The 27,999-nt window shown below is 39.1% G+C and overlaps 1 protein-coding gene across 2 annotated transcripts; it reads right to left on the reverse strand.

The window, feature by feature from the left end:
* Position 1: 1 nt before the first annotated feature.
* PSMA3 (proteasome 20S subunit alpha 3) lies at positions 2 to 27,999 on the reverse strand. Of its 2 annotated transcripts, none has more exons than XM_066274104.1 (11): positions 27,850 to 27,999; positions 24,293 to 24,375; positions 13,301 to 13,424; positions 8,945 to 9,046; positions 8,789 to 8,862; positions 6,508 to 6,580; positions 5,479 to 5,544; positions 3,816 to 3,862; positions 1,687 to 1,754; positions 534 to 598; positions 2 to 156 (listed from the first exon to the last, which is right to left on the reverse strand). In XM_066274104.1, the coding sequence occupies exons 1-11, from the start codon at positions 27,868 to 27,870 to the stop codon at positions 112 to 114; spliced, it is 768 nt and encodes a 255-aa protein (XP_066130201.1). In that variant the 5' UTR covers positions 27,871 to 27,999; the 3' UTR covers positions 2 to 111. The 2 variants fall into 2 exon arrangements, with proteins under 2 accessions (XP_066130201.1, XP_066130202.1); XM_066274105.1 differs by lacking the exon at positions 27,850 to 27,999 and adding an exon at positions 13,897 to 13,984.

Here is a 27,999-nt window from a genome sequence, read left to right on the forward strand (position 1 = left end):
CTTCAATGATTACAAGACAAAAATTTAATGAAAATTGGTAATTGGGTATGTAATAATCCAAGGGGCTAAATAGTTACATGGGGCAGAAATTTAAAACAAATGAAGTCAGTGTTACATATTATCATCATCTGATTCATCTTCTTCCTTCAAAGATTCCTGTTAAGAGAAAAATAGTGCTTAAGATCAGTTTTTACAACCTGGATCTGATTAGCCATTTACTTTAAAAATTCTTTATAACTGAAAAATGAACAACTAGTTTAGAATAAAGCACCCAAGTAAAGAAAAGGATAATTACATATACTTTGTAACAATCGACTATGTTTTTGATAAAATACTCACAATATGCAAGCATTAAATTTATCTTAAAAATCCCTTGCCATTTTCACAGATACAAAATATTTTTGGAACCAGGGCAACCTTATCCCCATTGAGGATAACCTAGAAAATTTCTATCCTTAATTCAGCTCAACTCATTTGTTTTAAATAACATTATTCTACACTTAGTTCCATGAAGTTTTCATGCAGTGACTTACCTTAGCATATTTCTCTGCCTCTTCCCTTACATCTTTTGGAACAATTTCATGTCTTCCTTTAGTTACTAAAAATTAAGCCATATATTTAATTAATAACAAGGACTATATTGTGAATTGCAATTCCATGCAATCTACCTAATCCACAGGTATGGTCCATTTAAGGTTAATGTTAGTTTGTATTCTGAGTAATACCAGATGCTTTGAATGCATTTTTTTTGTTTTCTCCACATAAGAAATTAAATCTGCCCAAATTTAGCTCTTATGGAAAACAAAGAATTATTCTGTGATTTACTGATTAATGTACAGCATGATTAATTTTTTTAACTGGCCTTGAAGCTTTATGGTTACCATGCTAGAAAGAAAAAATTGATGTCTCAGTAATATTTTTTAAAAAAAATGAAAAACTAATTTCTAAAAGTTCAACTGTTCGCAACTTCAGTCAATTATTAAGCAAAATTTGCCCTTCAGAGAGACTACCTGGTAAATTTGTTCATGCTTTCTTTGTTCTGAGTCAGAGTGCATTTTGGTGATACTCCAATGAAACACACATATTTCATGACTCAGCAATTTCACTCATGTATATTTCTAACAGAAACGTTATGTCAGTGGACCAAAATAATTGTACATGATGTCCTCAGCTGTAATGTTCATTATAGTAAGGGGGGGGAAAAGGAAGAGCCCAATTGTCCAGCAACATAAGATGAATAAATTGTATATTTAGACAACATAAGACTATACAGCAAGGCAGGTGAACAACTACTACTTAAAAAAACACAGCAACACAAATGATTTACATATAATGTTGGAGAAACCAAGTACAAAAAATATATATTGTATAATTACACTTATACAAATTTCACCATAAGTAAAACTGGTGTTAGGATTTAGGATAGTAGTTTCTTTGGGGTAGGTTCAGGATTGATTTCAAGGAGACCTAAGGGATGCCGTGGGGACTTAGGTCTGTTTGTTGACCAGAACAGTGGTTACATGACTGTCTAAATGTCATAATAATTCATCAATCCATTTGTTATTTGTGTACTTTTCTGTATGTATGTCATTAATGAATTATTGAAAAAAATTTAAAAGATATTAGTGGTAAATTAGGTTTGGTATAGATGACTTGAGAGAAAATGAATTAACAAAAGTAACTTACTTTCACCAACCCAGCTGAGCTCCAGTTCAAAAGCTTTATCCTTAACTTCATCGTGTACTATGTAAATTCTAGAACAGAAAAGGGAAAATTGTAACAACCATTTGGTTATGTTCAAACAATGTAGTTCATGTATCCACTCAGCACAAATGAGAACACCTATCCCTAGTATAAGCATAAATTTATACATGCACACACATTATACATAGTTCATATTTATGAACACGTACATAATTTATGAACACTAGAAAAGGTAACAAATTACATGAAGGTTGATAAACATACAAATAAATGATTCAATATATCTTTAAAACCCACATTTATTTTGATAACACTGCTTTAGAGACATCACTAAAAAAAGATACCTCATAAGGAACACAGATGAGAAAAGGCTATAGCTATAATGATCTGTGCCTATACAGGATATTTGTTTTCTCCATTAATTATTTTTAAAATAAACAAATTTATAAGTTTGCAGCTATCAGTGGTCTCTTATGCAACTTTGGGGGCAGAAATCTTTGTAGCAAGTGAACTTGACTCTGAAGGAACCACTGAGCTAAAGCCAGCCCTGAAATCTTTTTAAACTCTTGTTCATTTTCCCTTAACCTGGCCTTCAAACTACAATACATGCCAAACTACAGAAAACAAGGAGGGACTGTCACGTAATATATTCATATAAAAGTATCAAAAATTTAAATATCAGAGCAAAGCTTACCTATTTCATCCTTTTCACCATCTAACACATTTGACTTTTGAAGGGCATTCCTAACACGTTGCTATGAGAAATCATTTTAACTTTTCTGACACTAAGTAAAAGATACGTATGTAGTGCTCCATTTTATTAAACGATGAAGGAATGACTTGCGTACATCAACCTGATTAGTGTTTACTGCTATACCTAAAAATAAAAAGTTTGGTAAGGAGGGTTTCCAGAGCACTTCTCAGTGAAGGAAACTGCATTTATCATGTTAAACTATTATTGTACCATTTATGAGGAGTATTTTTTCTTAAAGTGGGTTCTGCTTCTTAACAATTGGAAAGGGGAAGGGCCTAGTAAAATGAGAAGGGAGGGTAAGGAGAGTAGGAGAGGTGGACTTTAAAAATTTTAAGGTACTTTTGAGAATAAATACTTTATAAAAACTATCATTTTAAATGAGATTAAGGGTACCATTTAGTATACTTATTACATAAAAGCTCTCTAGGACTTTTTTCTTTGCATAAACTATTAGATGTAAAACCTGAGCTGTTTGTACAAAGAGCTGACTGACTAAACTGTTCATGTGAAATAGAGGACTGTGAATTCTGTTTATGACTAAAATCTGAAAAACTGACAGCAAAACCAGCATTTTACTAAATTTTTGGGAATACTAAATGCCTGCATTCCTTCCTCTAAAATGTATGAAGCACTGCCAACTCAGGTTTACTGGCTTTGTTGTTGCTATTTACTATTACATAGCATTCTACTCTATCTGTAATATAAACCACTTCAGACTATTTTATTTTTTTGGTATTTTTCTGAAGTGAGAAGCGAGGAGGCAGGCAAGGCAGACTCCCTCATGTGCCCGACTGGGATCCACCCGGCATCCCACTAGGGGGCGATGCTCTGCCCATCTGGGCCGTTGCTCTGTTGAGACGGAAGCCATTCTAGCTCCTGAGGCGAAGGCCATGGAGCCGTCCTCAGCGCACTTCAAGCTTCCTTAAATTGTTTTTAAATGTTTTTAAATACTGCTCTTTTCATCTTGTTATAAGAAGTTTGAAAATTAACATTATCTTCGCAAAGAAACTTCACGGATCACATACAGAAAAAATTAGCTGTAAATGAAAATAAAGTTTAAGTCAAGATGACTATTGTTGGGAGAAGATTTGGGAAGTTGGGAACTATGAAATGAAGTCCCTGAAGTTCCACAATATCCTCCTTCCATTGAATTCTGTCACCTAAAGAGTTTATTTTGACAAAAGCTTTTTTCCCCATTTCATTCACTGCCACTAAAATATGGATCTTCTCTTCCTTTTAATTCTCCTTTGAATATTAAATTCACCTTATAAAACATTATGCACTGTTAACAAAACAGCCTTTTTGAATTAATGTACAAGCATGAACTATTTTTGTCAACAGTAAGGAAACATCTTACATTTTTGCAACTTCTTTAACAACATCACAGCAGGTCATTTCTTTCATCTACAGAAAATAAAATATATATTCATTAAGTTATGAGTCAGAACAGAGATTCCCACCTGGGTCACTATTTTCAGATTTTTTCACAACCTACATCAACAACCAACTTTCTTGAGGTTCTCAGATACAAAACCAAGAAAAATAACTTAAAATCCCAAAAGACCAGAACCAAAGTTGCATGATTCAGTTTAATGCTTATAAATTATTATGCTGAAACAGATATTTGGGATAACCGTAATTCTGGCTAGTACTAATTTTGTGGTATTAAAATTTATAAAAATCCAGACCTTTCTATTTGTCTAGTCACCAGCAGACCCTGATGTTTAAAAGACTGAAAAGACCCTGGCTGGTGGCTCTTACATAAAGTGTCATCTTGTATGCACCAAGATTGTGGGTTGGATCCCCTGTCAGGGCAAGTAGAAGCAATCAATGAATAATTAAGTGGATTGAAGAGTTGATGCTTCTCTCTCTCAATGGAAAAGTTAAAAAAAAAAAGATTGGAGAATTGTTTTTTCTTTATAGGCAGTTTGGGATAATAGAAACAAACTGAATACCAACAACATACAAGAAACAGAGGAATGAGTAAGATAAATTGTCCCTTGTAGAACTATTAGACAAAAATGCAAATGTTGGGGAATGCTATGAAGAACCAAGATTTAAATGGGTTCTTAGAACACAGATGGATTTGTTTTGATTTTGAGGAAGACAAAATATACAAGGCAAAAGTGGGAAGCATTAATATTAAAAGTACATGAAATGGCCTGACCTGTGGTGGCGCAGTGGATAAAGTGTCAACTTGGAAACACTGAGGTTACCAGTTCAAAAAAACCCTGGCTTGCCTGGTCAAGGCACATATGGGAGTTGATGCTTCCTGCTCCTCCCCCTTCTCTCTCTCTCTCTCTCTCTCTCTCTCTCTATCTCCCCCCTCCTCTCTAAAATAAAAACAAATAAATAAATTTAAAAAATTCTTAAAAAAAAAAGTACATGAAATATTTTTACTCATTTACCAAAATACTGATAAATCACATGTCTGCCTTTTAGGGTAGTTTCTAATAAGCAACAAAGAGTTGGTAGACACAGTTTTAAATTAAGTTGATCAATTTACCTAAAAGGAAAACCAGCAAACTTTTAGGAAAGCTTTTTTATACCAAAGATGAATTTCTGGCTCTTGGAAGAAAATGTGGGTAGTTGGAACAGGACCGGGTTTCACACCTTCCACAGGTTGGAACTAAGGGAAGAGAAGCACTGGGGCAGCCAGACTCTATGTAAGATTTCCACAGACAAAAGTGCTCCAGAGAAGAAATAAATGATAGAATAAAACACGGAAGTTCTTAACCTAAGGCTCAACAGGTTCTATGAATGGGCTGGAAGGACTGTGAAATTGTATGATAAACTGTGTTTATAATAGGCAGACATCAGAATCATAAAGGGATCCATGACAATTCTACAAATAGTATGTTATCAGCTTTCCTATTTAGCCACTTAGCAACTTCAATAAGCTCTGCTCAAAACAGCAACAGGGTACATCCTTGGTCAAAAACAATTTAGTTTGATGAGATAAAACTTCATTACATTAGAATACTGTCATAGCAAAAATTCAAGCATTAACTATGTATTACCTGGAGCTTTTCTATTTCTGTCTTTGCAGCCTGCCTCGCTTTGCCAATAGCACAGCCCCAATAACCCTATTTAAAAAGTATACACACACACAAAAAAACTCAATTAACTTACAATCATAAATCATTGACAACTACTGTTTATATTTATAGTTTAATAAAAGGATATTAAGTGACTTTAAAAAGCAAGTATGGAAGAATAATACAACACATTCTAATGAAAATCAAGGGGCTCAAAAAATTAAAATATCAAACTTAATTCTACAACAAACAATTCTAGAATAGCCTAGATTTTTAATAAAGGTAGATCCAAAGAAAAACAAACTATATTATTATATATACACTTCATGAACTAGAGACATTTTTGAGAGTAAGAATGAAAAAAAATAGCATTTGTAACAATGAAAATGAAGTTATTTCTGAAATCCTGAGTTATATACTCTAAAGCAGGGGTCTCAAACTCGGGGCCCACGGGCTGCATGCGGCCCGCCAAACAATTTTGTGCAGCCCGCAGACTAATCCACGAAGTTCAAAATATTTTGGATAAAATTAAGTAAGCCCGTGGATTAGTCTGCGGGCCACACAAAATTGTTCAGCGGGCCGAGTTTGAGACCCCGGCAAAGATTAATTTTTAAATTAAAGAATGTCCATTTATACTTCTGTATAATGACAAATTATAAAATCTTCATTAAGTTAGTAAAAACCATACAAATATCAGAAGACAGTAAAGGTAATTAAAAGATATGTGCAAGAAATCCCACTTATTTTAAAAGGGAAAATATATACAGTTTTAAGACACTGCTAAATAGTAATAAATTCAAAATTCTTTGTTCACTATAAAATTTTTATAAACAGCATTTCCAAAAGCACAGCTTTCCTCTGCCTTTATCTATAGATTGTTAATAATAATAAAATATTACTTTCCTTGAATGAATTTTAAAGAAACTTCATTTAGTTGAAATACATTATTTCACTGCTAAAAAGATACCATTAAACTAAAAGTAGAATTCCATATGGTTCAAAATTACTCACATATGAAACACCCGACGGGTCAATCATGTAGAGTTGTGCACCGTCATTCACACTGTATGACCCTAACATGAAACTGCATAAAAGTAAATTAGTCTTTTAAGCCATAGTTCTTAATATCATAAAAGTATTTTTTAAAGTGATAAAAGCGAAATTTAATATAAACTACTTATATACATATAACTCATTACACACTTTGATAAAGGTACTTCTTGAAACTTCAAAATCCCTGTGGCTTTAAGTACTGAACTTTCTCATGAAACCTTCCTGGGAGGTACAGCAGTGAACACAAAGGAGTAATGTTAGATGGAAAGCTACTAAGAGATCCCAACTGGTAAAAAATATGAAAAAAGACAGGATGACAAAATTGCTGATGTGAGTACCTTGAAGTTACCTCAAACTGTTCCACCCTTCATTCCTTTTTGGCTATTCCCCCATTTTCCTCCAGTTATTTTTCTATAGTAATCCAAACTGGTTCAATACATTTTTATGGGCTCAACAAATCATTAAACAATCACATAAATTACTGGTTTTCTGAAAATCTGACTTATTTTCCCTTAGAAATAGAAAAGAAACTAGCTTCACCTTACTACATATCATATTTCATGTACAGACTACTGTAATAGCCACCAGTCCAATTCCCACTTCTACCATCATTCCCTTCCATCTTCCACATGGCTTTGAGACTTAACTTTCAGAGAATATAACTGATTGTCACTACTTTAAAACCATTCAGTGTTTTCTTAGTATGGACCAGACCTCTGAATGATCTGGCCTTCCAACATCTTTAATATCATATAAATCTATACAACGTACACACTAAGTATTCTTGACTACCTCCACATTACCTGAAATGCCTATGTAGTTTCATACCAGTACTGTTGCTTGAAATACCCTTATCAATCCCCCTTATCTGATATCCTTCTTTCCTTACCAACTCTCCAAAGAAAAAGCCATTCCTTAAATGGTGCCCCATTATACTCAATGGTGCGTTTCTTCTCTTGGTGCCCCCCATCCATGACTAACTCATAGTGTATGTACAGTGTTTACTGGGAAAGTTCTGTCCACTATTCTCCCTGATAAACAGAACTGATGGATTCAGAGCTTAGTTGAAAAGTTAAAAATGAAAGTGTGAAAGCAAAATGTTTCATAATGTCCTTAGGTGAGAACCTTAAGAACTAATATTAAAAAAAATACCCAGATGTCTAACCTATTGCCAGAATACCACTCAGGTTTTCCATAATATCTATCCTGCTTAGTTATTTAAATGTGTTAATTATAAATAACTCAAAGGTAGGATTACAGCTAATATCCTTTCTTACAACATTTTATCAGTGGCAGGCACTCAGATATTAGTAAATGTTTATTTTGATCAAATATAATTGACTTATTTTTAAAAATTTATAAACTAAATGTGTCTTATTTGCAAGAAATCTGGATTCATGACAGATGCCTGAGAAGCCATATTTGAATATTTACATGTATTCTACATCTTTATACAATTGAAGTCCCACTTTCTCCACAAATAAAAATACCAACATTACACTTAACAATAAGAAACTGAGATTAACAGGAATCTGAAACATAATTTTGTATGTATTCATTATGGACTGCTAAAAATTTACCATTTAAGAGCATTTAACCTGAGTGCTTGAAGTGTACAGATGGAAGTTAGTGAAAACAGTTACAGCGTGGTTGGCTACCTAATAATGACAACATGGAATATCAGTTTGCCGTTTCCTGAGAATGTCAGTCTAACATCAAAGAAATATTGTTTATGAAAAAAATAATTGACATAAGTCACTGTGTATCAAAGTGGCAGGTGTACAGTGTGATGGTTTGATTTCATACATTGTGAAATGATTACCACAGTCAGTTAAGGTAACACTCATCATCTAAGTACGATAAAGGAAAAAATGTTCTCTTTGTGACGAGAACTCAGGATATACTCTCTTAACTTTCCTCGGTACCTTGTAGCCGTGTTAGCAATGGTCATCAGGCTGTATATTACATCTCACAACTGCAACTTGATACCTTCAAACCAGAACACCTTCCTCCAGAGAATTTATTTTCAAATTAAAGTTATTAGTATGACTTGTATGTTTTATTACCAGTTCAAGTATGTATAGCGTTTTTCACTATTCAAACTTTTATGTACACTTGTATTTAATCACTGTCCTAATACTAAGTGACAGTGCATATTTTTAAGGGTGTAAAGACTAAAATGCTGGGGAAGAGATACTTATAGTACACATCTGAATGAATATCTCAGAAAATTTCATACCTGCAGCCAAAAGGTCTGACAGCACTGTAGAGGGTATATGCATGTACATACATGGCCACTCTGTCTGCAAGGTGCTGGGGGAGCGGAGGGAAACAAGAGCTTATTAATAAACTTACAGTATTTTTCAAAAGCCTCCTCAACATGTTATCAACTTACTTTTAGTGGAATGTCATAGCCAAAGTTAGATCTAAAGTTGGAAGCTTCTTCTCTTGCAATGTCTGCTAAAGAACGAGCATCTGCCAACAAACCTGCTACTGCCTGAAAGAAAACAAGTACCAACTTAATAGCTATACCTATCATAAATCTAGGAAAGTATGTATCACCAGGCTTTTAAAATTTTAACAAGAATTGCCATTAAAAATAAGCTTTTTGGCTTAAAGGTTTTCATAAAACATTCTGGCATTTTGATGCTTGGATATGGGATTACAATTTAAAACATTTACCAAGTGTGCTTTGTCCAATGATCACATTCAAAAGGAGTATTTCTATAATAAATCCTCCATATCTTTCCACATACCACTTCTTGGTAAGGACTGATGTTTTCTTTTTGTGTGTGTGACAGAGACAGAGAAAAGGACAAATAGGGACAGACAGGGAGAGAGATGAGAAGCATCAATTCTTCATTGCAGCTCCTTAGTCTCCTTAGTTGTTCATTGTTTACTTTCTCATTTGTGCCTTGACAGGGGGGCTAGAGCAGACCCAGTGACCCCTTGCTCAAGCCAGCGAACCCACACTACTCAAGCTAGTGAATCCGCACTCAAGCTGTTGGGCCTGCACTCAATCCGGAAACCTCGGGATTTCGAATCTGGGTCCTCCACGTTCCAGTCCAATGCTCTATCCACTGCGCCACTGCCTGATCAGGCTGATCTTTTCTTTGTATGTTCAGAAAGTTATTAAAAGTTATGGCCTAAATGTACAACCACAAATTTCGGTTTTTAGCCTGCTGATTAATAAACTGCAATGCCAAACCAAGACAAACAGCTTATCTTCCAAGATTAGTGGCTTACAAATGCAGTTACTAAACCATTAGGGTACTGTAGTTGTGGGACATTAAGTACTGGGCAAAATCAATGTGGAACAGGAAATGAAGGGGGCAACATATAATCTGATTCTAAAGTTTAAGAAGTTGTGCAGTACAAGTTATGATTGTTCCAAAATAAAAATAAAAAAAATTTCATTCTATGGTTCTTTACAGCTACATTTTTAGAACATAAACACTAAGTTGTTCGGGCCTAAATACAAAATAAATATAACCACTGGGTGTTTTAGGCCTAGAGAAGCCATGAAAAGAATTACTGAAACACTGGTACTAGGAACCTAAGAAAGTCTGGGAACTGCTTGTGTAGAAGATTTGCAGAATTTAGAAGTGATAGCAATTTTTAATAGCATTTTATCTACTGCTACCTACTAATAGTCACAATGATGAAAATTCTTAACATACATTGAGCATTCATTACATGCTAATAAGCATTTTCCATAAATATTTTTAAACTTGGCAACAACACTATGAGATAGGTACTATTACCACTGTAGTAAAGAAACTAGTGTTTAGAGTGATTTTCCCAAGCTTATCTGGCCAGTAAATTTCACCATTTAAACCATCTATTGCTTTGGACAAAGCTTACTGTGAAGTCTTAATAATTCTCAAATCATTTGAAGATGACACTTATGGAAACAATATATAAAGCCTTCATTGTTACCAATGGTCTTCAGCGTTCAATATTTTGCCAATTTCTGGCTATAAGGAATTCCTGCCTTTAAATAATAAGTGATAAAAATTTGAAAGCTCTACGACAATTTTTCCATCACTGAAATGCCTATAAGCATATAATTTTTTCAAAATACCCCTAACTAAAGTGTTTTTATTAAGTGAAAGAATGCATAATTCACTAGTTCCCTTACTATCATCAGCTAGGTGGCAATGTGGCAGGTTTCATCAAAACATCTGTCTCACCTGACTGGGCAGTGGTGCAGTGGATAGAGCGTTGGACTGGGATGTGGAGGACCCAGGTTCAAGACCCTGAGGTTGCCAGTTTGAGCGCGGGCTCATCTGGTTTGAGCAAAGCTCACCAGCTTGGACCCAAGATCGCTGGCTTGAGCAAGGGGTTACTTGGTCTGCTGAAGGCCCACGGTCAAGGCACATATGAGAAAGCAATCAATGAACAACTAAGGTGTCGCAACGAAAAACTGATGATTGATGCTGCTCATCTCTCTTTGTTCCTGCCTGTCTGCTCCTATCTGTCTCTGTAAAAAAAAAATCTGTCTCTCTGGCAATAATTTGTTGAGGAGAAAAAGTATGTCCAGAAAAGATAATCACTGAAGAGGCAAGAAAATTTTATCTGTAGCTTTACAGTTTACAGTTATATTTTCCAGTCCTTTTAAAAGTGTTTGTGAGGAACACCTCTCATTTAGAAATACCAAAGCTAACAGCAGAGTATATTCTATAGGATCTCTGTAGAATGAGTTATAGAGTAACATGTAGGCCAGTCTTTTTCAAATGCTGGCCTGCCAGAAATTTTGTGCCAGTCCACAAAAGAGTTAACCACCCTCATGTTGTATGAAGATTATACAGTGTATAATCATTGGGTTTACAATTTTCATCCATCCACTGATGTAGGCCATGCAAACCCAAATTCTGAATCCCAACTTTTATCTTGACCAGCTGTAGAGGCCTGTTTTTCATCCGTAAAAATGGGATTACTTTCACAAGGTTGTCAGGATTAAATGAGGTAATTTATGTAAATATTCTGTAACATAGTACCTAGCATACAGGTGTTCTCTTCCTAGCCTTTTCAGTAAGCAGGGTTAGAATCCTTTTTTTCCTTTTTAGGTTGTTTTTAATCAAGGAAGTCTGACATCCCTATAGGATGACTTTAGTACAGGGGGTCCTCAGGTTACAACAGTCTAGACATATGACACTTTATGTTTACAATGCTCACTTCCATAAAAACTTTAAAAAATTGAGACATGAGTTGTTTTGGCTTACGCTGTTAAGTGTACTTACAGACTACGTTGGCGAACTAGTTTGGTTGCATGCAGCAGAAGATTACACAGTAATGCTGCACGAGTAAGGGAGTTGGTGGCCCCCAGTTATGCCTACCCGCGCCATTTTGGACTGTTAAAAAGCACAAGTGTTCTGTTCGTGTTAGGCGAGGGTGTGTTTTCACTTACATCAAAATTCGAGTTACATCACTGTCATGGGAACAGAACTGTGTCGTTACCCAAGGACCTCCTGTATACACCAATAATGTATTTATGACTTGCCTTGCAATTGTGCAAAGTAGTCAAGATGCCAGCTGCAACCCGGGCTGGGTGGCTCAGTTGGTTAGAGCATTGTCCCAATAAGCCAAGGTTACAGTTTTGATCCCAGGTCAGGGCACAAACAAGAATAAACCAATGAATGCATAAACAAGTGGAACAACAATTCGATGTTTCTCTCTTTTTTGTAAAATTAAAAAATATTTTTTCAAAAGATACCAGCTATGTGAAATAAAATACAGTGATGTGGATGAAACTATTAAAAAAGGATGTGTTCACTTTTCCTTTCATTAAACTGCCTTTCCTGATGCTGCACCTTACTATAAAGGTATTCACTATCTGATAACATCTTCAGTATGACAGTGATCCCCACAAGGGATACAAAAAGCTAAAGATTATTTGCCTCTCAAGAATGTACCTTCAGTGGTGAACTATGCTGCCAAGATCTTTTTCTTTAATAACTAACATTTCTGCCTGACCAGGCAGTGGCGCAGTGGATAGAGCGTCGGACTGGGATGCGGAAGACCCAGGTTCGAGACCCCGAGGTCGCCAGTTTGAGCATGGGCTCATTTGGTTTGACCAAGGCTCACCAGCTTGGACCCAAGGTCCCTGGCTTGAGCAAGGGGTTACTCAGTCTGCTGTAGCCCCATGGTCAAGGCACATATGAGAGGGCAATCAATGAACAACTAAGGTGTCGCAACGAAAAACTAATGATTGATGCTTCTCATCTCTCTCCGTTCCTGTCTGTCCCTATCTATCCCTCTCTCTGACTCTCTCTGTCTCTGTAAAAAAACAAAACAAAAACAGACATTTCCACTTAAAATTTTTTTCTTTAAGGATTTTATTTATTCATTTTAGAGAAGATTGGGGGGGGGAGCAGGAAGCACCAACTCCTATATGTGCCTTGACCAGGGAAGCCAGGGTTTCAAACCGGCGACCTCAGTGTTCCAGGTCAATGCCAAGATCTCTTTTCTATATTTACACTTCTCACCCCTCTCCCCTCCTCCTTTTAAGGGAATGGTTTTTCATATCTATTTCCAATCAAGTTACGAGAATGCTACCTTTCTTTCAGATAGTGAACTGTTCATAAACCAGTAACTATCTGTGACTACTTCTCTGGATGCTCTCTAATCTGTTTCTGCCTCAATGCTAAAGTAATAAATGGGCTCTTATAATCATTTTATTTTAATCCAATCAGTTATTTTGCAAAAAACTGGACAAAGCAAAAAGGAACATTTTTAAATGTGACCTTACCATTCCAACATGCCGATCAACATTAAAAAGTCGTTTGTTGGAACCTTCTTCATAAAGTTTAGAAAGGACTAATTTTTCTACCCCAAAGACAACGCCATCTTTACATCTGATTCCAATAGCTGTACTGAAACAAGCGGAAGAAAATACATTTTTTTAATGAAAATAAACTTCATGAACTTAAAACAAAAATAGGTAACATACAGTTTTTCAAAGCATGTCAGTTCTTCAAAAACATTTGAAAACTAGAAAGGGGAGACTATCTAAAGTAAATTATATCCATATATATGAGTATCACGTGACCAAAAAATCTATCATATTATGACATAAAAAGATTAGATTAATACATTAAGTGAAAAAAGTTGCCAACAGAACATGTACAAAATGGCAGTGTCTGGCATATGCTATCCACATTATAACCAAAGTTGACTAAATTCATGTCCATTAAATATGTCACATGCATAGAAAACACAGGCTATATATAAGCTAAAAAGTTAAACACTGAATAATTTTTTTTTTTAGGTGAGAGGAAGGGAGATTGTGAGACAGACTCCTGCATGCGCCCAGACCAGGCAACCCTTTTGCCAATACTAGAATACCGAGTTATTTGTAGTGCCTGAGGCTGATGCATGCCAACAGAGCTGCTTTCAGTGCCTGGGGTCACACTCGAACCAATCAAGCCACTGGCTGCGGAAAGGGAAGAGGAAAAGGAAGGGAAGAGGGAATGAAAAGGAAAAGAGAAAGGAAGAGGGAGAGAAAAGGAAGAAGCAGATAGTTACTTCTCATGTGTGCCCTCACTGGGAATTGAACCCAGGATATCCATACGTTGGGCTGACACTATCCACTAAGCAATTGGCCAGGGCCAATAGTGACTAATTTGAATAGAGAGATTATAATTCTCTTCTGCCTTTTGTTCATTTGCTTTTTTCTGCACTAACCATGTATCACAAGTATATAAAATAAAATGTTCTGTACGACTGTTTAAAACAAAATAAATCTTAAAGTAATCTCTTGAGTAAAATGTGAAGAATTTATATACATTGCCATTTTAATATGAAATATACAGTGTGTCTGTAAAGTCATGGAGCACTTTTGACTGGTCACAGGAAAGCAACAAAAGACAACAGAAATGTGAAATCTGCACCAAATCAAAGGAAAACCCTCCCAGTTTCTGTAGGATGATGTGGCAGATGTGCGTACGCGCAGATGATGACTTAACACCATGTATATAGTGGAGCAGCCCACGGCCATGCCAGTCGAGATGTGGACGGTACAGAGGAAAGTGTGTTCTGTGGCTCACTAAATTCGAATCCGTGACCAAAGTGCATCTTGAATATCGGCACATTTATAACGAAGCGCTACCACATAGGAATAGCATTACTCGGTGGGATAAGCAGTTGAAGGAAACTGGCAGTTTGGTGGAGAAACCCCGTTCTGGTAGGCCATCAGTCAGTGACGAGTCTGTAGAGGCTATACGGGATAGCTACCTAGAAACCCTAAAAAATTTGTGCATGAGCCCACATCAAACTGCACTGAATAGGTATGAAACTGGGAGAGTTTTCCTTTTATTTGGTGCAGATTTCACATTTCTATCGCCTTTTGTTGCTTTCCTGTGACCGGTGACTTTACGGAAACACTGTTATTAATTATGTTATTCTAATCCTTTTAATAAAAGGAATTCTGATTCAAAACAATCCGAAAAATGAAGAGAGGAATTTCAGACACTCCTTCCCCCATAATTCAGGTTATCTTCAGTGGCTTCCTTTTCAAGTTTGAACTCCTTGGCCCACCTTTCAAATATACTGAGAATCTGCAAAGCCCAAATAGCTTATTCAATTTCTTTTTTTTAACTTAGAAATTAAATATAATGGGGTGACACTGATCCTTAAGAGTACACAGGTTTCAGGTGAACATCTCCATGGCATTTGAACTGTTCACTGTGCTGTGTGCCCATCACCCAAAGTCAACTCATTTTGTCACTGAATATTTCCTAGTATAATCCAGTGCTCTACTGAATTCAACCTCACTGTCATCCCTCAAACATCTTATGTTCATTTTTGCTGTTTTATCTTCACTGAAGTTACCCTGGGTGCTGGGATATACTTCCTCCTCACCACTACATAATTAAATTTCTACAAACTTTGGCAGATTTACTTGAACTTAAACTTTTTAGTCTCAGGTAGCCTTTCTTATCATCTTCCTCACTGTTCAGAATCTAAAACATTCTTTATTCTAAACTAAAAGTTCTCAGAAGTGTGGTCTGGGAATTTCTGAGACCCTTTTCAAAGGGGTCTGTGAGTTCAAAATTATTTTCATAAAAATACAAAGACACCATACTGCCTTTTCTACAGTGTGGATGTTTGCACTAATGGTACAGAAGCACGAGCGGATAAAACCACTGGCACATTATCACAAATCAAGGCAACAACAACAAATGGTAACAATAAACTACTTAACTCATTTTATTCTTCACTGCTAGGCTCTCACAGTTTTAAGAAATTATTATTAGTATAAGAATGTCTTTGCCTGACCAGGCGGTGGCGCAGTGGATAGAGCGTCGGACTGGGATGCGGAAGTACCCAGGTTTGAGACCCCAGAGGTCGCGCGCGGGCTCATCTGGCTTGAGCAAAGAGCTCGCCAGCTTGGACCCAAGGTCGCTGGCTCCAGCAGGGGGTTACTCGGTCTGCTGAAGGCCCGCGGTCAAGGCACGTGTGAGAAAGCAATCAATGAACAACTAAGAAGTCGCAACGCGCAACGAGAAACTGATGATTGATGCTTCTCATCTCTCTCTGTTCCTGTCTGTCTGTCCCTGTCTATCTCTGCCTCTGTAAAAAAAAAAAAAAGAATGTCTTTGATAAAGCAGTAATTAATTTTTTAAGATGACAACCCTTCTGGCCCGGGCCGGTTGGCTCAGTGGTAGAGCGTCAGCCTGGCATGCGGGGGACCCGGGTTCGATTCCGGCCAGGGCACATAGGAGAAGCGCCCATTTGCTTCTCCACCCCCCCTCCTCCCTCTCTGTCTCACTCTTCCTCTCCCGCAGCCAAGGCTCCATTGGAGCAAAGATGGCCCAGGCGCTGGGGATGGCTCCTTGGCCTCTGCCCCAGGTGCTAGAGTGGCTCTGGTCGCGGCAGAGCGACGCCCGGGAGGGGCAGAGCATCGCCCCCTGGTGGGCAGAGCATAGCCCCTGGTGGGCGTGCCGGGTGGATCCCGGTCGGGCGCATGCGGGAGTCTGTCTGACTGTCTCTCCCCGTTTCCAGCTTCAGAAAAATACAAAAAAATAATAATAATAAAATAAAATAAAAAGATGACAATCCTTCAGTACCATCTTTTTATTATACTGAAATGGAAGGTACTCCCAGTACTTCTGCTGTATATCAATAAGATGATTGCCTAAAGGAACAAACTGGTAAACTGTTTTGACTTGTGCATTTTCTCATGTATCACCTGTTCTTACTTTCAGTAAACATCAGACAACCTATGGTTATTTACACGTAGGTAAATAGATTTTTTTCCCCTAAAATAAAGTGAGCCTGTCACTTAAAGGAAAACAACTGACTGTATTTTGTCAGTGATAAAATTCAAGTTTGTTAGCATAAACTGGAATTTTAGAAAACACATTCACTCCTGTGAGCCTGTATTTCCCAACAGTTACATACTCTTATGATAAGACTGATATTATAACAAAATATGTCAAATTTGGAAGATTTATTGTAACTCAGTGAACCAGTATTTTCCAAATGACCATTATGTTACAAATCATACAGGGGTAAAATATCCAAAGTGCAAGACAACCCAACAGATTTTAATTTCCAAGTACAGTAAGTTTATTTACTTACTTATTTTAGAGAGAAAAGGAGAAAAGGTGAGGGAGAGAGAGGGAAACATCGATGTGTTCTACTCATTTATGTATTCATTGGCTGATTCTTTTTTCTTTTTTTTAATTTTTTTTAAAATTCATTTTAGAGAGGAGAGAGAGAGAGGAGAGAGGAACAGAGAGAGAGAGAGAAGGGGGGAGGAGTTGGACGCATCAACTCCCATATGTGCCTTGACCAGGCAAGCCCAGGGTTTCGAACCGGCGACCTCAGCATTTCCAGGTCGATGCTTTATCCACTGCGCCAGCACAGGTCAGTCATTGGCTGATTCTTCTATGTGCCCTGACCGGGTATCGGACCTGCAACCCTTTCCTATGGGGATGATGGTCCATACAACTGACCTAACCAGCCAAGGCTACTCTTAAGTTGTTGTTTTCTTAAGTTTATTTTTCTTAATTTACTGATTGATTTTGGAGACAGAAAGAGGAAGGGAGAGAGAGTAAGAGAGAAGCATCATTTGTTCCACTTAGGTGTGCATTCATTGGTTGCTCTCCCTTCTGTGTCCTGAGTGGGAATCAAACCCACAACACTGGTGTTCCAAATGATGCTGTAACTGACTGAGCTAACTGGCCACAGCTATTACTAAGTTCTTACAAACCACACTGCAAAAAATACCTTTAAGAAATTACCACTTGGGCCCTGGTCGGTTGGCTCAGTGGTAGAGTGTTAGCCTGGTGTGTGGATGTCCCCAATTCAATTTCCGGCCAGGTCACACAGGAGAAGTGCCCATCTGCTTCTCCATCCTTCCCCCCCTCTCCTTCCTCTCTCTCTCTCTCTCTCTTCCCGTCCTGCAGCCAAGGCTCCGTGAGAGCAAAGTTGGCCCAGGCGCTGAGGATGGCTCCATGGCCTCCGCCTCAGGTGCTAGAATGGCTCTGGTTGCCAATGGAGTAACGCCACAGATGGGCCAAGCATCGCCCCCCTAGTGGGCATGCTAGGTGGATCCTGGTAGGGCACATGTGGGAGTCTGTTTCTCTGACTCCCGTTTCTCACTTCAGAAAAATAGAAAGAAAAAAAAAGAAAAAATTACCACTTGTCTAGTTTTGGTGTAGTATTATTGAACATCTGTAATTATCTGAAATGATTAGTAAAATACTTCTCACTCTTCCAACTACATACCTGTATGAAGCCTGATTTGCTTCACATGCTTCAATAAAAGTAGCAATATACTGAAGCAGAAACAGATATGAGAATGTCTTCTATTAAGCTTCAATTAACTACTTAGATTTATAAAAATAAAAAACAATGCCACTCTTTCACTAGACTTTTTTTTTACATTTTGGAAGTTAATTTTTATTTAAAATGTTTAATGTTATTTTAAATGAATTAATATTTTTAATTTTGTTTTAAAACCTAACAAGATAAATATTAATAGGACCAATAGCCTATATAAAATCTCTCTGGGGGGCCCTGGCTGGTTGGCTCAGTGGTAGAGCGTCGGCCTGGCGTGCAGGAGTCCTGGGTTCAATTCCCGGCCAGGGCACACAGGAGAAGTGCCCATCTGCTTCTCCACCCCTCCCCTCTCCTTCCTCTCTGTCTCTCTCTTCCCCTCCCGCAGCCAAGGCTCCATTGGAGCAAAGTTGGCCCGGGCGCTGGGGATGGCTCTGTGGCCTCTGCCCCAGGTGCTAGAGTGGCTCTGGTCGCAACAGAGCGAAGCCCTGATGGGCAGAGCATCGCCCCCTGGTGGGCGTGCCAGGTGGATCCCGGTCCGGCTCATGCGGGAGTCTGACTGCCTTCCCGTTTCCAGCTTCAGAAAAATACAAAAAAAAAAAAAAAAAAAAAAATCTCTCTGGGGACACAGTAAATACTGATAGAAACAATAGCCTACATAAAAAATGCTCTGAGGTCCTGTTTCTTTCCTTTTTTTTTTTAAACAAATATAAATGGGTCCTGACACCAAAATTTTGTGTATATTTTTGTTCTAAAGAATCGAGTTACTGACCAGGCAGTGGCACAGTAGGTAGAGCATTGGCCTGGGATGGAGAGGACCCAGATTCAAACCCCTGAGGTTGCAGGCTTGAGCGTGGGATCATAGACATGACCCCATGGTTGCTGGCTTGAGCCCATAGGTCACTGGCTCAGCTGGAGCCCCTCCCACCCCACCCTCTCTGTCAAGACACAAATGAGAAAGCAACCAATAAACAAATAAGGTGCCACAACAAAGAATTAATGCTTCTCATCTCTCTCCCTTCCTGTCTGTCTGTCTCTATCTGCCCCTCTCTCTGACTCTCTCACTAAAAAAAAAACCAACCAAAAAAAACACAATCGAGTCCTTAATGCTATATCTCACAATCTTCCTTTCATCCTGCCTGAATCCTCAGTGAGGCTAACGGGGAAGATTACAATTTAATCTTTTGCATATTACCTTCTAGGGGCATACCTTTATAAAATTATGATCATCAGCCCTGGCCAGTTGGCTTAGTGATAGTGCGTCATCCTGGCATGCGGGAGTCCTGGGTTCAATTCCCGGCCAGGGCACACAAGAGAAGTGCCCATCTGCTTCTCCACCCCTCCCCCTCTCTTTCCTCTCTATCTCTCTCTTCCCCTCCCGCAGCCAAGGCTCTATTGGAGCAAAGTTGGCCTGGGCGCTGAGAAAGGATCCATGGCCTCTGCCTCAGGTGCTAGAATGGCTCTGGTTGCAGAGGAGCACGCCCCAGATGGGCAGAGCATTGCCCCCTAGTAGGAATGCCAGGTGGATCCCGGTTGGGCACATGTGGGAGTCTGTCTCTCTGCCTCCCTGCTTCTCAATTCAGAAAAATACAAAGTAAATAAATAAATAAAATTATGATAATGGTATACATATTGTAATACAAGTATTAACTTATGTGTCATTATTTGTTTTTGTAGTTCATATAATTAATAAGTACTCAAAAATATTTGGCTTTTATGTTATTTATGTATTTATTTGACAGAGACAGAGAAAAAGAGAGAGGGACAGGTAGGGACAGACAGGGAGAGAGATGAGAAACATCAATTCTTCATTGCAGCACCTTAGTTGTTCATTGATTGTGTTCTCATATATGCCTTGACCAGAGGGCTACAGCAGAGCAAGCGACTGCTTGCTCAAGCCAGTGACCTTGGGGTCATGTCTATGATCCCACGCTCAAGCCAGATGAGCCCATGCTCAAGCCGGCAACTTTGAGACCTCAAACCTGGGTCCTCTGTGTCCCAATCCGATGTTCTATCCACAGCACCACTGCCTGGTCAGGCAAATATATTTGCCTTTTAAATTTCCAATATTAAATTTCTTTCTTTAAAAATTTCTTTGATTGTTCAATGCAAGACTATATTCTTAAGTCATATTATTTAATTGAATGATTAAATGTTTTCTAACTACTGGTTTAAATGATAGACTCTTAAGGAAATTAATATACAATCTAACTTTTTTCTAATTTCCACTTTTATGCCCATATGACACTTAAAATTTTTTCCTAATGTTTTTTATATATATTTCATTCCTATTGTAAAATATGTGAAGTAGGGTAGATTTCTATACCCCACATTTATAAACAAAAGGTAACATTCAGAGGACTGGAGGAACCCAATATAATACCACTATTAAGTAGCAGTTAGGAGGAAAATTCACATCTTGTGATCCTCATCCAATATTCTATCATACCAGTCTACATACATTCCTTTAAGAGGAACTTTCTTAGTACTTTTTCTTTTTTCTTTTTTTTTTAGCAAGCGAGAGAGAGAGAGAGGGAGGGAGACAGATAGTCAGGACAGACAAACAGGAAGGGAGTGAGATGAGAAGCATCAACTCATAGTTGTGGCACTTAATTGTTCACTGATTGCTTTCTCCTCAGTGCCCTGTCCAGGGGACTCTAGCTGAGCCTGTGACCCCTTGCTCTAGCCAGCAATTTGGGCTTCAAGCCAGCGACCACGGCGTCATGTCTATGATTCTGCACTCAAGCCAGATGAGCCCAATCTCAAGGCAGCAACGTTGGGGTTTCGAACCTGGGTCCTCGGTGCCACAGGTCTATGCTCTTTCCACTGCATCACTACCTGGCATACTCTGCATCTTTTTCTTTATGAATAAAATAATACATTACATTTTAATGTTTTGATTTTTAAAATTCTAATTCTGCTTCAATTAAACTGTTTTAAACCATATTTACAAATACTTAATAGAAAACAAATTCCTAAGATACATAGATCCTCTCTACCTAGACAGAATTTTCTGGGTTACAGTGGTTTCAAAATGTATTTCCAGGTTTTCTTAGACAGTACTTCCCGTATCAGATTTTTACACTAACGAAAGTGCAAGAATACAGAGAAGCCCTGGCGGAACAGTTTAGTTGGTTAGTGTCATCCAGATGTGCCAAGATTGTAGGTTCAATCCCTGGTCAGGGCACAGACAAGAAATCAACCAATGAGTGCATAAGTAAGTGGAACAGCAAATCAATGTTTCTGTCACCACCACCCCTCTAAAATCAACCAATACATTTTTTTTTTAAATGCACAGGAGGGAAAAAAATCACTACCTCAAGTCTTTCTCTAGCTTCCTGGTCTAAGAGCCTATCTTCCTTTAGCAACAGGAAGAAAATGTGTCAAATTTTTTCTTGAATTTGATTCTCTTCTGAACTCTATCAGGCTTTGTATACAATGACAAATACATTTAACCTAAAATTCCTAACAGCCTTACTTCTATTATTTTATCAGATACTGACAGGTTGTAAATATCAATGTCTAATAAAGCAGTATCTAAACACAAAAAAACTAGCTTTGTTTCAAATCCTGCAACAGTACTTAACTATTTTGCTCAAAAATTTATAACTATTGATATTTCATAACCAGTTACAAATTCATACTTTGTTCTTTTTACCACTCAGAGGATGGCACAATAAATGACCATCTATTTACTCATTCAATAACTACTGAGGGCTTGCTAGTTGCTAGCACAGGCACGGACAAATCAGTCTCCACCCTCATGAAACTTTCATAACCGTAAATTAAAGGTACTAGCAAAAATTTGAACAATTCAGTATTTACATGTGGACTTTTCTAAAATTCTAAAAACATCATTTCCCCACTCTGCCTCTACTCCAAAAGCTTTCATTATTGTGAAGAAAACAAAACAAAACAAAACTGAGCTCAAAGACATCATTTATTTAGTAGACCTGAAAAATATTCTTTGATATCTGAGATGTTATAAAAGAAATTCTCCGGGACCCTGCTGGTTGGCTCAGTGGTAGAGCATCAGCCCAGCACGTGTAAGTCTGGGGATCAATTCCCAGTGAGGGCCAGGGCACACAGGAGAAGCACCCATCTGTTTCTCCCACTTGCTTCGCTTCTCTCTCTCTCTCTTTCCTGCAGCCATGGCTCCACTGGAGTGAACTGGCCCTGGGCACAGAGGATGGCTCCATGGCCTCAGCCTGAGAAGCTAAGAAGAGCTTGGTCGCTGAGCAATGGAGCATCGCCCCCTAGGGATTGCTGGGTGGATGCCCATCTGGGTATATGCAGAAGTCCCTCTGCCTCCCCATGTCTCACTGAATAAAAAAAAAAGCAAAAGATATTGTTTTTTTAAAAAGTCCTTTAATTCATCCCAAAGCTGCTTTAGATTAAAAAATAGATCATGTAATTATATCTGATAAAAAAAAATTCTTCAGAAAATTTGTCACCTAATAATTTAAAGTTGTATAGCAGTGCCAAGGAATCATCTTAGTGCATTATTCTAAACAAACAAACAAACAAAAAAACAGAGTGAAGGAAGGAAGTCCAAAAGGAAAATAACTTAGTGATCCTTTCTGGAGTGTGGCAGCAGCAGAAGGAAAGAATTACTTTCAGATCCCTGCAGAAAGGTCCTTGCTGGATATAGCACAGCTGGTTATAGAGCACTGACCTTATACCAAAGTTGTGGGTTTGATCCCCATTCAAGGCACATATAAGAATCAACCAATGATGTGCCTAACAAGGCAGTGGCGCAGTGGATAGAGCTTCGGACTGGAACGTGGAGGACCTGCTTTGAGACCCCGAGGTCACCAGCTTGAGCGCAGGCTCATCAGGTTTGAGCAAGGCTCACCAGCTTGAGCCCAAGGTCGCTGGCTCGAGCAAGGGGTCACTCGGTCTGCTGTAGCCCCTCAGTCAAGGTACATATGAGAAATCAACCAATGGACAACTAAGGAACCGCAACAAAGAATTGATGTTTCTCATCTTTCTCCCTTCCTGTCTGTCTGTCCTTCTCTCTGACTCTCTGTCTCTGCCGCACACACACACAAAAAAATCAACCAATGAATGCATAAATAAGTAGAACAACACATCAATGTTTCCCTCTGTTTCTCCTACTCCTCTCTCTCAAAAATCAATTTTTAAAAAATGTTAAATACCTTACTAACTACATAGGACATTTAAAACACAAAGAAAAGTTACAGCCCTGGCCGGTTGGCTCAGCGGTAGAGCATCGGCCTAGCGTGCGGAGGATCCGGGTTCGATTCCCGGCCAGGGCACACAGGAGAAGCGCCCATTTGCTTCTCCACCCCTCCGCCGCGCTTTCCTCTCTGTCTCTCTCTTCCCCTCCCGCAGCCAGGGCTCCATTGGAGCAAAAAGATGGCCCGGGAGCTGGGGATGGCTCTGTGGCCTCTGCCTCAAGCGCTAGAGTGGCTCTGGTCACAACATAGCGACGCCCAGGATGGGCAGAGCGTCGCCCCCTGGTGGGCAGAGCGTCGCCCCATGGTGGGCATGCTGGGTGGATCCCGGTCGGGCGCATGCGGGAGTCTGTCTGACTGTCTCTCCCTGTTTCCAGCTTCAGAAAAATGAAAAAAAAAAAAAAAGTTACAAACCTAATGGCCAAAACAAAACAAAAAAATAATACGAACCAAGAGTTTTAAAAGGAAATAGGCTAGCAAATATAATAATGAATATGGTTTTATCCACCACATTTGAGACATGGTAAAATGTCCAAGTGAGTAATACTAGAATCAACTGGAAATGGAGGACTGGGGCTCATGAAAAGATCTGGCCTAAAAAGAGATCAGGAAGTGACTAAAAAATTAAGATTATTTTAGGGCACATAATATTTTGTACTAAAGTAATACAACAAAGGATAACTATAAAAAATATAGAAAAGGAGATACTTAATAACGGGTTAAAACATGCTAATTTCCAGTAAAACAATGTTTCTTACCTACTATTTTCCACAGCCTTCATAGCATATTCAACTTGAAAAACTCTTCCATCAGGAGAGAATGTAGAGGCTGACAGGTCATACTAGGAGGAAAAAGGCAACAATAAGCCTATAACGATGTATCTTTGGCAGTAATAGCCTTACAATTATGTTTGCTAAATGGTTCATACATCAAAGATGTGTGTTAAATCTCAACACTTTCCTTTAGTATGTCAAAACAGCAACAATAGCTAAGGAAAAAGTTATACACTTTTTGGATTTTTGCTATTAAAAAGCAATAGACCTTGCCTGACCAGCCGGTGGCGGTGGCGCGGTGGATAGAGCGTCGGACTGGGATGTGGAGGACCCAGGTTTGAGACCCTGAGGTTGCCAGCTTGAGCGTGGGCCCATCTGGCTTGAGCAAAAGGCTCACCAGCTTGGGCCCAAGGTTGCTGGCTCGAGCAAGGGGTCACTCGGTCTGCTGAAGGCCCGTGGTCAAGGCACATATGAGAAAGCAATCAATGAACTAAGGTGTCGCAACGAGAAACTGATGATTGATACTTCTTATCTCTCCCCGTTCCTGTCTGTCTGTCCCTGTCTATCCCTCTCTTGTCTCTGAAAAAAAAAAAAAAGGCAATAGATCAGTGGATAGAGCATCCACCCATTGTAAATTCCAGGTTTTGATTCCGGGTGAGGGCAAACACGAAAGCGACCATCTGCTTCTTTTCCCCCTCTACTGCCCCCCTTCTCCTCCCACAGCCAGTGGCTTGATTGGTTCAAGTGTTGGACCCCTGATGCTGAAGATGGCTTGGTTGGTCCAAGCATCAGCCTCAGGCGCTGAGGATAGCTCAGTTGATTCAAGCATTGGCCCCAGACAGGTTGCCAGGTGGATCCCAGTCAGGGTGCTCGTAGGAGTCTGTCTCACTATCTCCCCTCCTCTTTAAAACAAAACAAAACAAAAAAACACACACACAATAGACACATGTCCCAAATAAAGTCAACTTTTTCACACAAAACACAAAGTTTATATTTTTAAAGATATCACTATTGTATGGAGTCAGTACATTCTAATTCAGAGCTGTGGAACTAACTGAAGGACCTTGGACAAATCATTTAGCTTTCAAACATTAATAAGCATGTTAGCCACTACAATGGAATACAAAGTATACTGATTCTTGAATTCTTTTATTTCAAATCAGACCAGGCACAAATCTAGGTGCTGGAGATATGGCAGTAACCCAGGAAAAGGGCTATAATGAAAATAAAACAGGTTGAAGTGATAATCAGAAAAGCAACTCCAGACTACCTGATCAGGATAGGCCTTGCTGGGGCAGTTATGTTATTTAGACTGTGTCAGATCTAAATAAGGAGCAGCTAGCCATTTAGGATATGGAGGAGCCATCCTGGCATTTGGCATAGACCTTAAGGTAGAAATAAGCCCAGCTCAATCAAGGAAAAGAAATAAGGTCACTGTGTCTTGAGCACTGTTAAGTGGTAGACAGAAAACTAACTGTATTAGAGACATGTAAGGGCCAAACTATGTTGAGTCTTCTAGGCCAAAGTAGGAAGTTTATATAGTATTCTAAATGCAACAGGAAGTCATTGGAATTTGAACAGGAGGATGATATGATCTATTTTTTTAAAAAAAACAGCCTGACCAGGCAGTGGCCCAGTGGATAGAGCGTTGGACTGAGACACGGAGGACCCAGGTTCGAGACCCTGAGGTCTCCTGCTGGAGCGCAGGCTCATCCACTTTGAGCAAGGCTGACCAGCTTGATCCCAAGGCTGGCTTGAGCAAGGGGTCCCTTAGTCTGCTAGAGCTCCCCCCACCCCTGCCCGGGCAGGTACATATGGGAAAGCAGCAATGAACAGGTAGGGTGCCGCAACGAATTGATGCTTCTCATCTCTCTCCCTTCCTAACTGTCCCTATCTGTCCCTCTCTGTCTCTCTCTACCTCTGGCACAACAAACAAATAAATAAATAATAATAAAAAAAACATCATCTGAAAAATGAATTGCAGAGGGAACAAGAGTGGAAGCAGAGATCAGTATTTCAAAAGTGGTGCATCAACTAGAGAAAAAGAAATGGAAGGCAGTATCTTTTGAGAACAGAGACCCTCACCCCCCACCCCAAGAAAACCTGCTAATGAACTGGCTCTAGGAGTAAAGTAAAAAAAGAAATTAAAGGCGAATCAGATTATTTTCATTTGAGCAACTAGACCTGGACCATTCACTGAAGAAGATACTAAACGGCAAGGGGAAAAGAAAACCCAGAGTTCTACTTTGGACATGTTGTTTAAAATGCCTATTATTAATCATGTAGGAGAGAAAAATAAAAATAAAACAATCAAGTGGAGAGAAATGTCCAGTCGACAGGTATCCTCATCTGGACTTCCTGGGAGAAGCGAAGAAAGGAAGTAAGTCCTCAACAGAAGTTCCTCTCTGTTTCCTATTGTGTTAAATGAAGGTCCTTAACTCTACCATTGTGGTACTAAAATATCTCACATGGTTATATTATCAAGTATGAAACACTGTTAGTCCAAGGTAACATTAATGCAATTGCAAAGTCAATTTGCTACAATATGCATTACTGAGTAGCTATTTCTAAAAAATGACATAACTTTTGCATCACATACCGAATGAACTAAACCACTACAAACCTAAGTTGCCTATTATCAAACTCAGAAAGCCAGTATTTGAACTTAATGCTGAGTATCAAAATCTGGTGACCTGTAGACAGAGATGAACTAAGAAACACATTACTCAATGCCTTAATGCAAACAATTTACGTATTTCTAAACAAGGCTGTACTTCCTATATGGAGAAATACATAAAAGGCGTAAGCAAAAAACTATACATATGCAGTACACTTAATAAAGTAATATGCCGAACAAGTTAAGCCCAACTTCAAAATCCTCAACAGTCTTGCCTATTAAAAAGTTGGAAGCGGCCAGGTCCCTAGCTAGTCATTTCAATGTTTACGGTACTGTGCTGTTAAGTAATTTGTACAGGGAAAGCTAGGACAAAGGACAGACAGAAAGGATTCTTCAGATTTCACTTCTCAGACCAGATTTCTTGCTAGTTCTGTCCCGACCTGGTTTCCAGCGGTCGACCACTACACCGGAGGGAAGATGGAGAAGGCCCCGTGAGTCAGCAGCATCCTACCAACTGCATGGGCCTGTCCAGGGGAAGCTGCGTCCCAGACCCTGGAATCTCATGCCTCTTTGCCTCAGTGATTCTCATGAGGGGCTGACACCCAAACCCTTTACACATTTCAGATCCCACGAACTTTCACTTTCGGTTTCCCTGAGAGGCTAAAGAAAGTGACTCAGCACCCAACGCGGCTCCGCATTTTACTGCTGCGCCACCAGGCCCGCTACACCTGAGCTTAAAAGCTTCAGGGCACCGTCACCGCACACGCGGGCCCAGAAACTAGCGTGGGAAAAACTGGAAGCGGCCCACTTGGTCGAAAGCAGTCCCGATGCACCCTGAATTGACACACGCTAAGCGGTCTGACGCGTTCCCTTCTCAACGATAATCCTTTGACTACACTATCACACCGAGAAACAACAAACTCACCCCGGTGCCGATTGAACTCATCCTGGTACAACCAGCAGAACGTGTCCAGCTTCAGGGCCTAAAGCGCTCGCCCTGCACCGAAGCGCGCAGACTAGTAACAGGCAATTTCATTGGCTGCTCTTTCAACCAATAACCTTCTCTGTGGCTCGA

The sequence above is a fragment of the Saccopteryx bilineata genome, chromosome 4 (genome assembly GCF_036850765.1).
Source record: "Saccopteryx bilineata isolate mSacBil1 chromosome 4, mSacBil1_pri_phased_curated, whole genome shotgun sequence".
NCBI classification, from domain to species: Eukaryota; Metazoa; Chordata; class Mammalia; order Chiroptera; family Emballonuridae; genus Saccopteryx; species Saccopteryx bilineata.

Bases quoted from the DNA above. Each gene is read 5' to 3' on its own strand.
- PSMA3 (XM_066274104.1), bottom strand. From the start codon at position 27,870: ATGAGTTCAATCGGCACCGGG. The intron at 1,755-3,815 runs GTAAGATGTTTC...TTTCTGTTCTAG, and splicing joins GTTAAAGAAGTTGCAAAAAT to AATTTACATAGTACACGATG. The intron at 599-1,686 runs GTAAGTTACTTT...CTTAATTTTTAG, and splicing joins GCTCAGCTGGGTTGGTGAAA to TAACTAAAGGAAGACATGAA.